General features: G+C 50.7%; 1 protein-coding gene across 5 annotated transcripts in view; it reads right to left on the bottom strand.

Annotated features, from left to right (window-relative positions):
- Window positions 1-16,234, bottom strand: part of Dpp6 (dipeptidyl peptidase like 6) — an 890,647-nt gene that overhangs the window by 16,972 nt on the left and 857,441 nt on the right. For all 5 annotated transcript variants that reach the window (XM_013123747.3, XM_013123748.3, XM_005084206.4 and 2 more), the window contains exons 17-20: window positions 16,186-16,233; window positions 7,038-7,136; window positions 3,863-3,932; window positions 2,374-2,568 (exon numbers count right to left, since the gene is read on the bottom strand). In XM_013123747.3, the coding sequence (XP_012979201.1) occupies window positions 2,374-2,568; window positions 3,863-3,932; window positions 7,038-7,136; window positions 16,186-16,233 (412 nt within the window). The remainder of the gene's footprint in view (window positions 1-2,373; window positions 2,569-3,862; window positions 3,933-7,037; window positions 7,137-16,185; window position 16,234) is intronic.

The raw sequence follows: 16,234 nt of genomic DNA, 5'->3' as shown, positions 1-16,234 counted from the left end.
TGTGTGTGAGGTTCTGGGTTCTGGATCACAAAGGCAAGTCCAGGTTGATGAAATGAAGGTTACAAGGCTGCTTTCAAGTCACGGAGCTCTTTCTCCCTTTCTGGAAGTTTCTGGAAGTGTCTTCTGTCTTCCTAATCAGCTAGTAACACTGAAAGGCTGTGGAGCTGATGCTATCCTCAGCTAAGAAAAGTCACTCAGAGTGAGGCTGTCCTGTTTGGCTGCATAGATGGACAGAACCTGCATTTTCTTGACACTGCTGGCCTCTGGAGCTCCAGCTCTGGGGTCTGCTGTCTCTGTGGACCTTGAGAGCATACATGTGTGTGTGTATATGTGAGTGTGTGTCTGTGTGTGTATGTGTGTGTGTGTGTCTGTGTGTGTGTATGTGTGTCTGTGTGTGTCTGTGTGTGTATGTGTGTGTGTCTGTGTGTGTGTATTGTCGGTGTTGACTTCTGTCAAAAGCATCCACTCAGACATGCCTTCCATGATGGTTGGGCCTTGAGATATTCCTGCCTGTGCCTTCTTATTTTGCATGTATGGAGGTTTTGTCTGTGCACCACATACATGTAATACCTTCAGAGGCCAGAAGATGGCATCAGGATTCCTAGAACTTGAGTTAAAAGACAATTCTGAGCTACCAGCTACCATGTGGGTGCTGGGGATTGAACCTGGGTTTTCTGAAAGACAGTGCTCTTAACCATTAAGCTAACACTCAAGATTCATGGTATTTGAAGACATCTTGTCTATCTTTGGCTGGCTCATACTCCCTGGAGTGGCTTGAATCTGAAAGCTCCTCCACAAGCTCATGTTCTGATCCATGTGCTCACTTGCTCCTTGGTTGGTGGGGCTGTGTGGGGGAAGCTGTGGAACATTCAGGAAGTGGGTACTAGATGCTGGAAGTGAAGCATCAGGGGTAGGCTACTGAGGTTGCAGCCTCCACAAGCTCCCAACTGTCAGGAACCCTGGCGTGCCTCCCCAGCCAGGATGGACTGACTTTCCTGAAACCGTGGGCCAAATAAACCTTTCCACTCTTGAGTCATTTCCTCCGGCATTTTGATCACAGTGACACAAAGGCAGCCAATACTCCCTGAAGAAGGCCCTTAGTGTTCTCTAAAAAAATACATGCTTTGAAAAGTTAGCCAAGACTTCTCTGGGGAAGCCCTGGAGCTTCGGGGGTGGGGTGCTGGCTGGCTGCCATTGTCTCCAGCACATACAGGAGCTCAGCCAGCCCAGTACTCTCCCATCATACCCAGGCTGAAAATTCACCCACCAGGATGGCCCATGTCACATGGCTCTTCCTTGCCCTTTGAAGCCTCCAATTCTGTGGGGCGGTGGGACCATGCACAGCCATGTTCACGGTCCTGCGTGCTGTAAGCCCCCCACAGAGCCAGCCTGGAGGCCTGCGAGACCCTGGCACAGGTTCTTCATGCTCCTCTAATGTTCCCAGGACAACAATGTCAAGCATGACTTTGAGCACCCGTCCCTTGGTCCTGAACTCCTTGTCTTCCTGATGGCACTTGGCGGGCCTCATTGATTTGGTGACAGCATGTGAAGGAGGGTAAGAACTGAAAACAGGCCACTGCTTGGAGTCCAGGGGACATGTGACCAGTCACCCACATATGCACAGGGTCTTCTTTGTAGTGAGAGGTGATTCCTTGGCCTTGACCCACCCCCACTCATCTCCTCATGTCCCTCCCTCCCTCCCTCCGTCTCTCCCTCCCTCCCTAGAGATGCCCGCACAGCCAGCCACAGAAGCCACAGCATGGAGAAGCCAGGCAGATTGCAATGGTTTGAATATAAAATGTCCCTATAGGATCTGTGTCCTTAGCTGGTGGCATATTTGGGGGAGGTTTTAGGAAGTAAACTCTCACTGGAGGAAGTTTGTCACTGGGAGGTGGGCCTTCAAGTTTGCAGACCAGCCACACTTCCCATCCTCTTTCTGCTTCCTGACCCGATGAGATCCTAGGACTCCCAGCCAAGGTTCCTGCTACCATGAACTCTGTGGCACCTTCTCAAACCGGGATACTAGAAGTGATTAATACATATGCCTAGCTCAGTCTTGGCTTCTGGGATAATAAATGTGATTAATACATATGCCCAGCTCAGTCTTGGCCTCTGGCCCTGTGCTTAGATCAGTTCAACACAGAAGCCACCAGGCGGTGTGGAAGTCAGTACAGAAGCCTTCAGGAGAATCCCGCTGGCTGTCTCCCTGGAGAACGTCCATGCAGTTGTCCACAGACCCTCACGAGTGCCAGCACAGGATGCGTGTACAGGCAGCAGCCACCGTGCTGCAGCGAGCCCAAGGTGCAGCCCCTGCTGAGTGCATCCTCTCCACCTTCCCTGCCCCACCCCTGTCCAGTCAGCGTGGCTGCTCACCTCACGGCTTCCATCTGGTCCTTCTCCTCCAGGGAGCCCAGCCGCCTCCGCACTTCGTGCAGGAGCTTGGTTCCCTGGAAGCCGCTGCCTCTGCCATCACACTTCACCACCACTGCTCCGTGGCTGCTCACCAGCACCGTTTCCCACGTCACCTCAAACCTCTCCGACACACTCTGACTCCCTGGGGTGCCGTCCCTGTGAAGAGACGCGTCCTTAGCATGCTGTGTTGTGGCTGACGGATACCACATCTGAGAAGGTTTCTCCTGGGCAGCTGTGTGTCTTTCCCTTGACCTGGTACCTGATGCCTACTCCATTGTCTTGGGTTCGGCTGTTTAGGATGGGTGAGCCAGGTGTCACTCACATACCCCTCAGAGAATCCTAAGGCTTCCCAGTCACCTCAAGGATGAGTGCGTGTGTGCGTGCATGTGTGTGTGTATGTGTGTGTGTGTGTGTGTAGGTCAGAGGTCAACCCTGGTGTTATTCCTCAGGCACCATGTGACTCGTTTTGTGCTTTTGGGATCCCTCCATGGCCAGGTTAGGAGGCCCAGGGACATTCCTGATTGTTTCCCCAGTGCTGGGCTCACAGGGTATGTCACCATATCTGGCTTTTTAAAAACACAATTTCTGGACATGGAACTCGGGTCCCTGTATTGGTGTGGCAAATGCTTCTTCCAATGAGCATTTCCAACATGATGGCACTATTCCTGTCTGCTTGGGGTTTGACATACCTTGGTCTGCTCCCACCCCCATGCCTGTCATCACTTGAGTGTCTGGGATATGGGACTCCTTCAGTCACTCCTTGGCTTATGGTTAAGTTGGGAGAAACAGCACACAGGCTGGCCTAGTGACTTTCCAGTTTGAAGGGTGAGGTGCCATTTGCTCCTGGAGGCAGGCACTTGACGCTTTCACTGTGAGGAGGGTAGGGACATTGCACGTGGCTCTTTACCTTCTCCATTGAGGAGACCATGCTGTGGCTTCAAAAGCATTCCCAGTGGAAATTTGCATCATGGGGAATGGCCAGTGCTACAGACAGGGCTGGACTCAGTGAAGACAGACATGGGTGAGTGACTCTGGTGTCATTACTATGCAGTTAAGTACAGGGATGTGTTGTGAGAACTGTCCTGTTTGGCCATGCTGTGTTATAAACATCAAACTGAGCTATATGAAGAAGTCACTAGATGATATGATCTTATGGGACCATGGTCCTGTATACTTGTTAAGGACAGAAATGTTCTCATAATCTCACGACAGTGATAAAAAACACACCACTGGTACCTGGGTGCCTCACCGTGCTTTTACCTCTGGGGGGGGAGTGGGTTCAGGAGTTACCGAAAGAACCTGTCTGTTGCTGACAAACCAAACTACCTTAAGATCTAAACAAGCAGCATCATTTATCCTACTTCTCCTCCTAAGGGTTTACCATCCTCTTCCCCTGCACCACTGACTCCCAAGAAGGCACCCGGAGAAAGAAAGAGGCTGTCATACTTACACCACCAGCAATAAGGGGTAGTGGGTCGTGTCTGTGAAGGTGGCCGGCTTCAGGATCTGCACTGGCAAGCCTGGGGAGAGGTGGGACACAGCCAGGTCAGGGGCAGCGGGGGCAGGAGGGCTGTGTGTACCCTGCTTCTGTGTCTGCATTTCTGCGGATGCTCTGGGGGAGGGGAGGGAAGTCCATACAGGGAGCTTCCATAACAGGTGTGGGCCCTTGGGCAGGTCACTGGCCTTGTAGCTATCTCTGGTCTGAAACTCAATTGTCACCTTTCATACAAGAGGTGTGTTAACATGCTCAGGACATATCTGTGTGTATCTACCTATCTCTATATCTATCTATACTCTGTCTGTCTGTCTGTCTGTCTGTCTATCTATCTATCTATCTATCTATCTATCTATCTATCTATCTATCTATCATGTGTGAGTGCCCGGTGCTTGCAGAAGCCAGAAAAGTGGAAAAGGGTGTTGGATTCCCTGGAGCTAGAGCTATAGACAGTTGTGAGCTGCCATGTGGGTGCTGGGAATTGAACCTGGGTCCTCTGGAAGCGCAGCCAGTGCTTTTAACCGCTGTGCCAGCTCTCCACCCCAGACGGATGGATATTAGTGAGCAGCTGGTTGTGGGAGAGGAAGAGACTGAGGTGACAGGCACCTCTCTACCGTGACAAGTGGCTTTGCAGGTTCACACCAGGCAGGTCTGACTATCTGCTAGATCCTCAAGGACAGGACGCTAGGGAAGGTGTCAGCGTAGCTGTTCTGTTCTTGTGGTCACCCAGGTCTCTGGGTTTGGTCATCGGGAGCACAAGACTGTGGGGGTGGGGGTAACGATCAAGCCTCAGGAAACTATCCCACACCAGGCTCTTTGTTCAGCCCACCTCCAGAACAAGCTTGCTGCCCCAGCAGGAATTTGTTTATTGAGGGTAACTACAGCCCAGATTACCAAGGCCCAGCAATTAAATAGGAATTAGTGGCTTCCTAGTACAATAACTGCAGATGCACCCCAGCCTGGTAGCCTGCTCCGAAGCAGCCTTTCATTACTGACTCAGCCTGACTGCTAATGGCTTGCAAATTGGATTCCTGGCCCAGGGACTGGCAGAGGGGCAGGCATTGCAGGATATCACAGAGATATCCACAAAACGCGGTGTGGTTACACTGGGGGTGGGCCTTCTGCAGTAGCTGTCTGTCTGAGGGACACATAGAGGAAGCCTTTCTTAGTGCCGCTTGCCTTCCCACAAGCCTTATCTGGCTGCAGAAATAAAAAAAACAAAACTGTGAGGAGGTCTTAGGAACATTATTCAGACTTTTTGCTCCAAAGGGGGGTAGCTTCCCCATGTTAGGCCTTGGTGGACCTGGTGGTCCCTGGTACCCTCTCCTGTCACAGTGCTGGGGCAGCCTGGGAGCAGGCTGAGTGCTACTGATACTCCTACAGGCCCTTTGTGGCTTTCCTAAGGGAAGGTGATGGTGTCAGTTTCCAGAATTTGGAGATGGATGATAGCTGTAGGCAGATGTAGGCAATGATGAGGAAGGGCCTTTTGGAGCTGCAAGGGAGAGGAATCCTTGAAGGGAGGTAAGTCACACTGAGACCCAGGCACAAAAGCCTGGGGCAAGGACAAGTTGCAGCAGGTCAGAGTGGCATGTTGGGGACAACATACAGAGCACAGATGCAGTTCTTGGCCAGAGTAGACCATCCCGGTCTCAGGCACAGGTTTTAAAAGTCTTCTCCCTCCCGAGACCACCCCCTTCCTGTCTTTTCTTGTCCCCATCTCAGAGCTTTGACAAGAGGAAGCCTCTGGACTGGGGTGGGGTGGGGTGGAGGGAACTGGATTCACAGCCCAGACCATTTCCACATGTTCTTGACTCCAGAGGTGGACGGAGCTCTCTACAGGGCATCAGGGACAACACAAGCACTTCTGAAAGTAGTGTGACCTCACATGACGTGATAAGGGACCTGGGGTGTTTTGGTGAGCGGCCTGGGTGGACCACAGGGTTGGTGAGCTACTATTGGTTGCATCATGTCATACTTGGGATCCTATGGGAGGGGAGTCCACAGTGACCTCCCTGAAGCAGGGTAATTCTTGCCTAAGCTGTGCTGTAGATGATGCTCTGGTGTCTATGCCAACCCAAAGTCCACTGAAGGGACGGTTTGCAACCCATGATCCAGTGCAGGCAGCCTTCCTACACAACTTGGCTTTATCTCTGTTCTTTGAACATCCACGTCATTTGCCTTCTGTTGTAAATGAGTTGCCCCACTGTGCTCACTGTGAGGTCCTACTGTGCCACTTGGGGTCCTTGCTTCCTTCTCTTGGGAGTGAACAGCCTGCTAGCAGTTCAGTGCCACCGGCTCCACTGACAAAGAAGACGCAGCTATCCTAGAGATGGCTCTACTTCTAGATGCCTGCAAAGCACATGGCCCTTGTCTGCTTCCCCTAAGCCGACAACCCTCTCCCCCTCTAGCCAGAGCTCTGCCAGTGACTGCGGATCAGGCAGAATCCTCTCAGGAATTGAGGCCTGGCCATGACTGCAGAGATGCTGACCGGAGGGATCTGAGTAAAGGACTCAGGGCACCTCTGAGCTTTGGGGGTCTAAGTAACAGCTAAGTAAACAGTGCTATGCCCAGCTGCAAGTGAGTCTTGAAAGGAGAGAAAAGGAGATGAGACTCACAGACTTTGGACACTGGGGCAGTGGCCTTAACACTTTCTAGGGTTAAGGACAATGGGCAGCTATGATTTCAGGGTCAGCCAGGTTGAGCTGGGAGCCACACACATGGAGAGATGAGGTTTTGAGAACCGCCGCACTGATTCCAGCAAACAGGCTGGTTCTCAGCCTATCACCAAGACAGTACTCAAGAAACAAGCCAGGGGCTGGAGTGTGAAAGAGAACATGTAGGACAGCGATGTTGAGAATGCCTCGGGCAGTGGCATGACACCTTTGGGGTGCATTTCTCCAGTATCAAGGATGCCTCTCGCCAGCTCACAGTCCGCACCTGGAGGCAGGACACTGAGCAAGGAAGATGGCGTGATGCAGAAGACAGGAGGGGCTTTCCCAGATTTGTCATTTTGAGGCTTTGCAGAGTGAGCTGGGGATAGGATGATGGCCAAGCAGGGAGGCACCTGGGTGGGGTTGGAGCCTCCAAGGCATTCTATTGACCTTTCAAAGGGCATAAAAGCGGTACTTACTGTAATCTTCTATCTCGATTTTCCGGTACTCAATCTTAGGCATCTGCCGGTCATTGATGGCCTTCTGCACATGCTCATTTGCTTCCAAGTCAAAAATTTCTGCAAAGGTCAAAGCAAAGACACATTGAATTCTGGGACCTAGGTGGGCTGGAGGTTGTCACGTGCTTCCTACACGGCTTCACAGGAACACCCCTGTAGGTTGCTTGTCACTGTACAGAGTGAGAAGAGCTATCAGACAGCTCATTCAAGACCCGTGGTCCTAGCCTCAAATCAGGAACACGGACACATCAGAGATCTCTGTGCTCTATCCTCCCCCTCCTTCTCCACACACTTCTGTTCTCCCTGACATTTGTCATTGGTGTGACCCACTCTACGTCTGGTGGGTTCAGGAAAAGCCATATTCGTTATCTGTGGGAAAAAATAGCCATCACAAGCAGGCGATGACAGCAGAGAAGTCTCTGGACTGCTGCCTTTATCAGTCACCCCACCTCCAGATTTCTTACTTTAACCTTTAAGGTATCTGGTCTTTTGAGACTTGGAGTTGGTGACGTTAGTCACAGATAGTAAAGTCGCATAAACAATGCTTTGCAACGTGAGGGCCTGGCTTCCCTCATTCAGGTTGTCTGCTTAGGGTGTCCGCACTGTGACTTATCTGCGTGGCTCTTCATTCTCAGGTTGCAATGCACAGAAACCCTGTCAGAAGTTTCTTCAGCCAGAAGGGAGGAAGCCCATTTTGCTCACCTGCTGAAATGGCCATGTGACCCTATGTCACCATCTCATATGTAATAAACACAGAGGGCTTCCTTTCCTTTAAGGTTACATGTGGGGTTGGCTTTTGGCTCAATGTAAAAGGGAACTCTGTTTTCAGGGGCTCTGCTTTTAACTTGTCCAGTTCCTTGGAAGGCTTGGATTGGGAAATATCTTAAAGCCATGGTTCTATGAAGAACCTCGGGGTCTCTCATGACCCTTGTATAACAACAATGTCCCACAGGCATGTTTCTAAAGGCATTAGTGGTTAACTCATGACTGCTGTGTTTTTTTTGGGAGGGCACAGCATTGTGTGAATCCAGGATTGTCACCATCCACAGAAGCAGGGGTGGTGCCCTCCTGGAGGGGTGGGGTATGGGAGGCTCAGGGTGCCTGAGGAAACAGGACTGACTGGTAACCATTCCCTGTTCTGTGTGTGATGCCGACATCGCTCAATGAAAAGTAAGCATTCAATAAATTGATTGTAGAGTGCTGGGTGCTTGAAAGACTAATTACATAGGGAAGTTACCATTCAGTGAGCTCCAGGATTTCTAACCCCATTCATTGATAATCCCAGACCCAGCTTAGTGTAAGAATCAGGGCACAGTTCGGAGGATGCTGTCTTAAGCTTCAGCACACGGAGGTCCATATAACCCTGGTGCTGGTTGTTTTTATGGCTAATTGATACAAGCTATAATCATCTGGGTCTAGGAAACCTCAGTTGAGAGGATGCCTTCATAGTACTGGCCTGTAGGCAAGTCTGTAGTACACTTTCTTGACTGATCATTGATGTGGGAGAGCCCAGCTCATGATGGGTGGTGCCACCCCTGGGCTGGCAGTCCTGGGTTCTATGGAGTATAGGCTGAGTACTCCATAAGGAGCAAGCCAGTATGCAGCACTTCTCCATGGCCTGGGCTTCAATTCCTACCCTGGGTTCCCTGGATGAGCTTTATGACGAAATAAACCCTTTACTCTCCAAGTCACTGTTGGTTGAGGTGTTTCATTACAGCCCTAACTAAGACAACCTGGGAAGAACCTTCCATTGTCGCCACTCTGCCTGAATGTGTGATTGACCTAGGTGTGGCACGGGGAAGGGACCTGGGCGTGTGAACAGGGGTTGGCTGCAAGCATGGGAGCTTATGGATATCGGCACAATCAGCAAAGGCCCGGTAAAGATGGGTATGCTGATTCCACTAGTTTCTGCCACCAGGGCCCCATGGAAGTGGGTAAGTGCCAGGACCAATTCAGAGCCTCCCACAACTGGCCCAACTCTCCTCATGTGTAATTTATATGAACTGGCTCAGATTTGACTCTATGATCTTACACACTGTTCTGGAGGAGAAGTCCAAACTCAGATCACAAGTGTGAGCAGCTGCCCACCCAGTTCCTTTCTCCCAGAGTGAATACAGACACAGCTAAATGCCCATCACTCATGCCCGGCCCTGGCAGTTCTGGCCTTGTGTGGGGCATAGCTAGTTCTAATCACTCACTGACTGTTCAGGCTGCCTTTGAATGGCTCCCTCCTCTCTATTGAAATCCTACCTTCTGCAGAAGAGCACCAAAGCAACAGACTATTAAATTTAGTTAAATATTAGATTTCTCATTTAATGATTGCCCACACAGCCGGGTTTATCAGCAGAGAACTGGCGGTCTCACGGGGGAGTTGAGTTAAGCTAGTTTATTTGTTTCCCTAATTGCATTCAAAGAGGGCAGGAGCTCAGAGGAGAAATAAGAAAAGATCGGTGCATTCCCGGAGGACTCTGCCTTTGACTTCGGGGCGGCAGGGACCTCCAGGCTGCAGCACACACATGGCCACTCCTTAATTAAATGTGAGCCCCTCTAATATTTAGTGGAATTAGCTATTATCAGATCTGGACACAGTGAGCCCACAGAGACGAACGTCTGCGCAGGATCCACTCCCAGGGCTGTGTGGCCTGAGGGCTGTTCCCACATGGCCCTGGGGCTTGGAGCAATCACCACTATGCCGAGTCATTGGAAAACTGGTGACAAGATTGCAGTGGAGGCCACAGGCAAATGATCTAGAGGGGAAAGGGGCTTCCTGGCCCTTGGTTTTGGGGTTTCTTCTCTGTAGGCTATGACTCTGCAGGCTGTTGTAGACAGATGTCCACGCTGCATTTCCAGCAGCTCTATGCTGCACGCATGGGCTTCTGATGGTCAGGCAGTCCCATGCTCCCCCTCCCCCGGGCTTTTTTCATTGCTTCCTCACACATCGTTCTTCTCTGTGCTTGTTCTTTGTGGCAGAGACCACCCGTCAACCCCGGGCTACATCTCTCAGCTAACTCAAAGAGCAGACCCACAAGTATGAAGATTTTTCAATCTGCTCACCTCAATTGGACCTCTCACTTTAAGCCCTCTGTTTCCTTGCTGCCATCAGCTTACAGCTCACGACACAGAGTGATTGCTCTTTGGGCCATGTCTCTCATTGATTCTCTGGATAGACGCTCACCATCTTGAAGGCAGGTTTCAGCTAAGTGGTCTTAACTCTAGTCGCTCTAACATCATGACGAGGGCTGCTGTATGTGGTCAACATTCAGGAGCACTATATTCATGGAGGCTGGTGCTGTGATCTGCACACTGGTCGTCTGGCTGGTGCTTTGGTGCCCCCTGAGAAGTGTTGGCAGGAAGTGAGGTCTCTGGGTCTCCCTTGGTTATCTCTATAGACACCGGAGGCTGTGGACACTAAGCATCTGGCTTGTGCTCCACGTTGGCATTTATTATGTGCCAGCTTGCCTATCCATGATTCTATAATGAGACCTCAAAGCTGGCCACTGACCCTTCCCAGAGGGTTGCTGGGTGCCTCTCTGGGGTCCAGAAGACTTTTCACAATCAACAGAAGGCTTTGTGGGACTGATTCCTAGGTCTCTGCCTCATGGGTTTGTTTCCACATCCATTTTCCATCAAGGCCTCACACGCAAGTGAAGCAGACCTTTGAGGACCTTGTCTGTTCCTGGACCTCCTGCCAACAGGTGGACTCCACATTGAGGACTTGGGACCACTAGGTTTGGGTTGACCTAGACAACTCCTGGTGATGGGCAAGGACTCTCTGGCAACGCAGAAGGTTTGTGGCCCTTTGACATCAGCAAAACTGCCAAGAGATATGGCTAAACTTGAAATAAATAACCTCTACCTGTTAACCTTGGATGCAGATAGTCTGCCATTTTTTTTTTTTGGCATACAACAATGGAAGGAGTTTTAAAAAGGCGGAGGTTGCTGGAGAGATGGCTCAGAGGTTAAGAGCACTGAGTGCTCACCCAGAGGACTCAACTCGATTCTCAGCACCCACAAGTGACTCGCAAGTGTAACTCCAGTGTCAGAGGATGCCCTATTCTGGCCTCTGAAGGCACACGACATCCATGTGAGGCACAGATAGATATGCAGAAAAAAACCCACCCCCACACAGAAAACAAAATTAAAACAAATAATGGAGTTACTAGAACTCTTTTCCTCCACCTACTCCAAAGATTTTGGAACACTTTCAAAAACAAAGGTCTCAGTTGCTACAGAAGCAGGAGAAGGCAAATGCTATTTCTCACAGATGTATTTAGGGATTAGGAAGACGTGCCCATTCATATACCGCAGCTAAGGCCCTGGGGGAGCTCACCTCCATTATACTAATGGCAGTGTGTGAGTGTGATGTGTCCTTGCCCCTTTGTGTGGACATGTGACAGTTCATTATGGCTTTATGGACACAGCAACTTAAAAAAAACATTTAAATGATTTTATGCCTGTACGACATTGACACGGAATTCTAGGGGTGTGGGGATGTCAGAATCAGTTTAAAGAGTGAAAAGAAGGATGCAACAATTCTGACTGTTGAAGGAGAAATGGCTTAAAAGTGTGGGAAGGGATGAGGGTGGGGGTGAATTCGGATTCCATAGGATCATGTCATGACTGTTGCCCAAATGAAAACATCTTTGATGCAGCTTTTCCTTTTTTTCTGTTTGGGACTGAGGTTGGAAGACAGGGCTGTATGCATGCTAGCTAGGCAAGTGCTCGCCCACTGAGGCATACCCCAGCTACATTCAGCTCTTTCTCCAGGAAAAGCTCTCACATATCTCTCTAAAGCATTATTTGTGGACAGTTGATTCAGTTTACATTTAAATGGAGGTGTGTCTAGGAAAGTAACCTTGGCTGGCCTGGAACTCACTATGCAGACCAGGCTTGCTCTAAATTCATAGAGATCCACACGCCTCTGTCCCTGCTTCTTGGGCTGGGATTAAAGGCATGCACCATCACACCTGGCTGATTTTTCTCTTTTCTGCCTACAAAATTGCTCCTGAAATATTGGAAAACTGTAGTTATGTGATACAAATTTGCTTTGTGTGCTGTAAGAGCTGGGGGTAAATTGGGCACCAGAACTGGCACCTGTCTCTCTCTGTGCATTGTACACACATCCTGTCACCAGAGCCGTTCTCCATGGGTGTGGCTGGCCAGGCTGCCCACTGAGGCCTGGCTATATTTCCTGAGGGCAGAATTCCACCCTGCAGCCACAGCCTGGAAGTCTCTGGCACTGTCTTGGGACTCCTTTTCCTTCCCAGGAGTTGGGAGAAAAGAGCCTCCCATTAGCTGTGGCCTGTGGTCCTCTACTCTTCCATTCACCATCTGCAGTGGCCTTGTGCCCTCTCTATCCACCAGGCCTTCCTACCTCTATTGCCCATTGATAACAGATGTCTCCTAGGAGGGGAGTCTGACAGGCACCAGTCTAGCTCTGTAGCACTGCACAGAGGCCCTTCATAACTGCACGTATTCTTGAGTGTTTTGTGCCTGGTGGGTGATACTCAGTAGTGGGTAGGCAGGGTGGGGATGGCCCACAGTATGCCTAGAGGGACAGAGAGATGGGTGTCCGGTGGGCTTCACACAACTGCCAGATACCAACTGGGTTGGTTCTTGTGTATACAAAATACACTGACAGGGATGGGAGTGTAGTTCAGTGGTAGAGCATTTTCTTAGCATGTGCATCAAACAAATATAACAACGAACACCCCCCCCAAACTACCAGCCAACCCCCAAACAGACTGCATAGAATGTGGGGAAGGAGAGAAACCTGTCTTCCATGTGACTGAGTGGACCCCAGAGTTCCTGAACTGGCTCTCAGGATACCATGGATGGGCAGGCTGGGTGTCCACAGATACAGCACATGTGATGTCACCAGTGCACTCATTGTCTCCCCGAGGATGGACAGCTGCCCGGGAACCACCTGTGGTCCCAGCACTTCCCACGTGGGGCCTAGAGCCAACATCTTCCTTGCACTCCATCTACACGAACGCCAGAACCAGTAGCCGGAAGACGTGGCTCTGAGCAGATGTGGCTCTGCTGGTGTTCTTCCATTCTCCGAGTGGTTAGAAGCCTCAGGCACACGAGGAGACTTTGGTGCCCATGATAATGACATTCTTAAGGAAACGGCTTCTAAATAATTCAGAGTCACATCTGTCAACACCCCACAGGCTCTGTTTGGATATGTGATTTCCTAAAGTGGGGAGAGTCAAGTATCCCCAGGGGCAGGGAGGCTGGAGATGAGGATGAGAGGGAGGACCAAGCTCTCTGTATCAGTAATTCCAACTTTCCCATCGAGGCTGCACTAAAATAGAATGACAAGCCTCACTGTCATCCAACCATAGCCCTCCTGATGGCCCAGCCCCCTCACCATGCTTGTGACCAACATAGGCTGCTCAAGGCAAGGCGTCCTATGGTTTCCTTAGAACCTCCTGTTCTTGAACTCAGTGGCTTGCACACTGCCTCTCAGAGAAGCCCAGGGGCCACTCAGAGGTGTACTCCCGACATGGAAGGAGCCCAGGGGCTTTGCACATGCAGACCTAGCAGTAGAGGGTGCAAGAGCCTCTGATTCAGTATTCCCTCAGCAAATTGCAAGCAGAGAGATTGGAACAGGGGTCCAGAGGCTATTGAAACCAAGGCCAGAGGTCCCAGGTCCTGGGTGCAGGCAGCTGAGCAGTCAGTGGCTGTGGAGTGCTGGACAGACACACGGGGAGCTTCAGATTTCCTGTTCTTGTAGATTTTACAGTCTCTGTGTTCCATAGTTTGTCTGGGCATGAGACTCAAGTTTGAACTAGATCCCTTTCTGTTTCATGGCCTGAAGGCAATTTCAGATGATATAACTGCATCTGTACTGTGACTGCGCCCATCACATGTTGAGATGTTTATATTCAAGAAGTTCCAGATTTTGGAGTGTTTGGATTTTAGATTTTTGGGCAGGGCATACTCACTCAGCCTGTAAAGGAAAAAGCGCTCTGAGGAACCACGTTATTTTTGACTGGAAATGCAGCCTACCACTTGGGCACTTGGGAAATTCATCCGAGGTCCATGCCTCTATTCTCCTAACCTGCGCCGAGAAGTCCACAAATGCATACAGTCTTCCAGATGGCCCTGGCCTTACATGGGCCATAACACATGCTGAAAAGCTGCTGGCTTCAGGGACCTTGACTGGAAGACACCAGCCTAAGTGGGCAAGAGGATGAGCACAGAGCATCCGGTTGCTAAGCGACAATCTGTGGGCTTCTGCAGGCACCCCACTGCAGGCTGGTGAGGTAGTGGTATGCAGGTTAGGCAGCTTCACTGTATCTTTACTCCTGGAACTTCTTCAGGGGCTTACTAATTTTAAGTCTCTTTCTCTCTCTGTATATTCATCTGCAATTATGGCCATGTGCATATCATGGTGCATGTGTGGAGGTCAGGGGACATCCTTTGGTACAGTCCTCACCTTGTACCATGTTTGAGACAGAGTCTCTTTTGTTCTCTCTTCAGGCATTCTTTTTGAGACAGCATTTCTCTGTGTGTATCCCTGGCTGTCTTGGAACTCAGTCTGTAGACCAGGCTGGCCTCAGACTCACAGAGATCCACCTGCCTCTGCCTCTGCCTCTTGAGTGCTGGGATTAAAGGCACGAGCCACCACCACCTGGTGCTCTAGGGGTTTTAAATCATGGGTGAAAGTGACTGGTCTGAACCCTGCCTGGCACCTAACCACCTGGTGCTCTAGGGGTTTTAAATCATGGGTGAAAGTGACTGGTCTGAACCCTGCCTGGCACCTAACCACCTGGTGCTCTAGGGGTTTTAAATCATGGGTGAAAGTGACTGGTCTGAACCCTGCCTGGCACCTAACCACCTGGTGCTCTAGGGGTTTTAAATCATGGGTGAAAGTGACTGGTCTGAACCCTGCCTGGCACCTAACCACCTGGTGCTCTAGGGGTTTTAAATCATGGGTGAAAGTGACTGGTCTGAACCCTGCCTGGCACCTAACCACCTGGTGCTCTAGGGGTTTTAAATCATGGGTGAAAGTGACTGGGACCTAAGGCTGGTCCATGATGCTTCAGCTTTGCTGCCTGCCTGAGCCATCCATCCATCCACGGTGTGCTGCAGACTGTTCACCTGGCACAGAGACTGCCAGGAACTTGTGACCATGGCACGGACAAGATACTGTCACCTAGACTAGCAGCCGAGGGTTAGAAGGTATGTGTGGCCTCACCCAGAAGTTACTAATTTGACAGATAAAAGGCAAGCACAGGGCATTACATTCAAGGCTGTCATTTCAAGTGGTGTTATACTGGACTGTGGCATGTTGTAGCAGGCTAGCTCACTGACAGAGAGTCACTCGCTCCTACAGACACCTGGAGGCCAGATACAGTGCTGGCTCTGACACCTGACCAGGTCTTGCAGCTCAGCTTTCCCTTCCAGGTGGACCAGGCCTGCTCCCCGCAGAGTGGACACTCCCAGGAGCTGCAGACTGGCTCTGGAGAGTCAGGGTTTTGTACTCCTGCTCAGACAATTGCATTCTGTGTGTCCAAGACAGACACACCCCGCAGACTCAGCTCAGACTGTAAACTTCATCTGTGCGCCGTCGGAGCTCACTGGAGCATTTGCTGTGGTTTGCTTGCTGCTGTCTCAACTTTTAATGGCTGAGCCATCTCTCTAGGGCAGGGGTCCTAATCACCCTGTTGTGCAGATCCCCATGTCACGGACATGACCATCTAACCTGCAGGCAGATAAACCTCTCAGTACCCATGGAGCCTTAGAGGAGACAAGAGTGAAGTCCTCTATGGACTGCTGTTCAAATCCAGCCAGTCTTGGGCTGCATTTAGAAGATTTTAGCCATGACCTGGGTTATCCCGGGAAGGGCCACCCAGCCTCAGCACTCAAAGGCTGTTGTGGATCCTAGACATTTCCAGGGACATCATGGGCCCTCAGCTTTGTCACACTGGTCCTCATGACAATTTTATTTATCACCAGTAGTGGCTGCGAGAGGGGGGCCCATTGGACCTACAGGGCCCAACCACCCCTAGGCCCTGGAGCTGGTGGGGTTGGAGTATCTCATGAACCTTGGCTTCTATTCTCCCGAGGGTCAGAAAGATTTCAGAGGAGCAGCACTTACTTCTCTTATCCGTGGTGTTATGCACAGTCACAGAGGGTACACCAGGGCC

Source organism: Mesocricetus auratus, unplaced genomic scaffold, assembly GCF_017639785.1.
Source record: "Mesocricetus auratus isolate SY011 unplaced genomic scaffold, BCM_Maur_2.0 Super-Scaffold_100676, whole genome shotgun sequence".
Taxonomy (NCBI): domain Eukaryota; kingdom Metazoa; phylum Chordata; class Mammalia; order Rodentia; family Cricetidae; genus Mesocricetus; species Mesocricetus auratus.
Note: the sequence above shows the minus strand (reverse complement) of the source record. Positions and strands in the feature narration are given on the sequence as shown.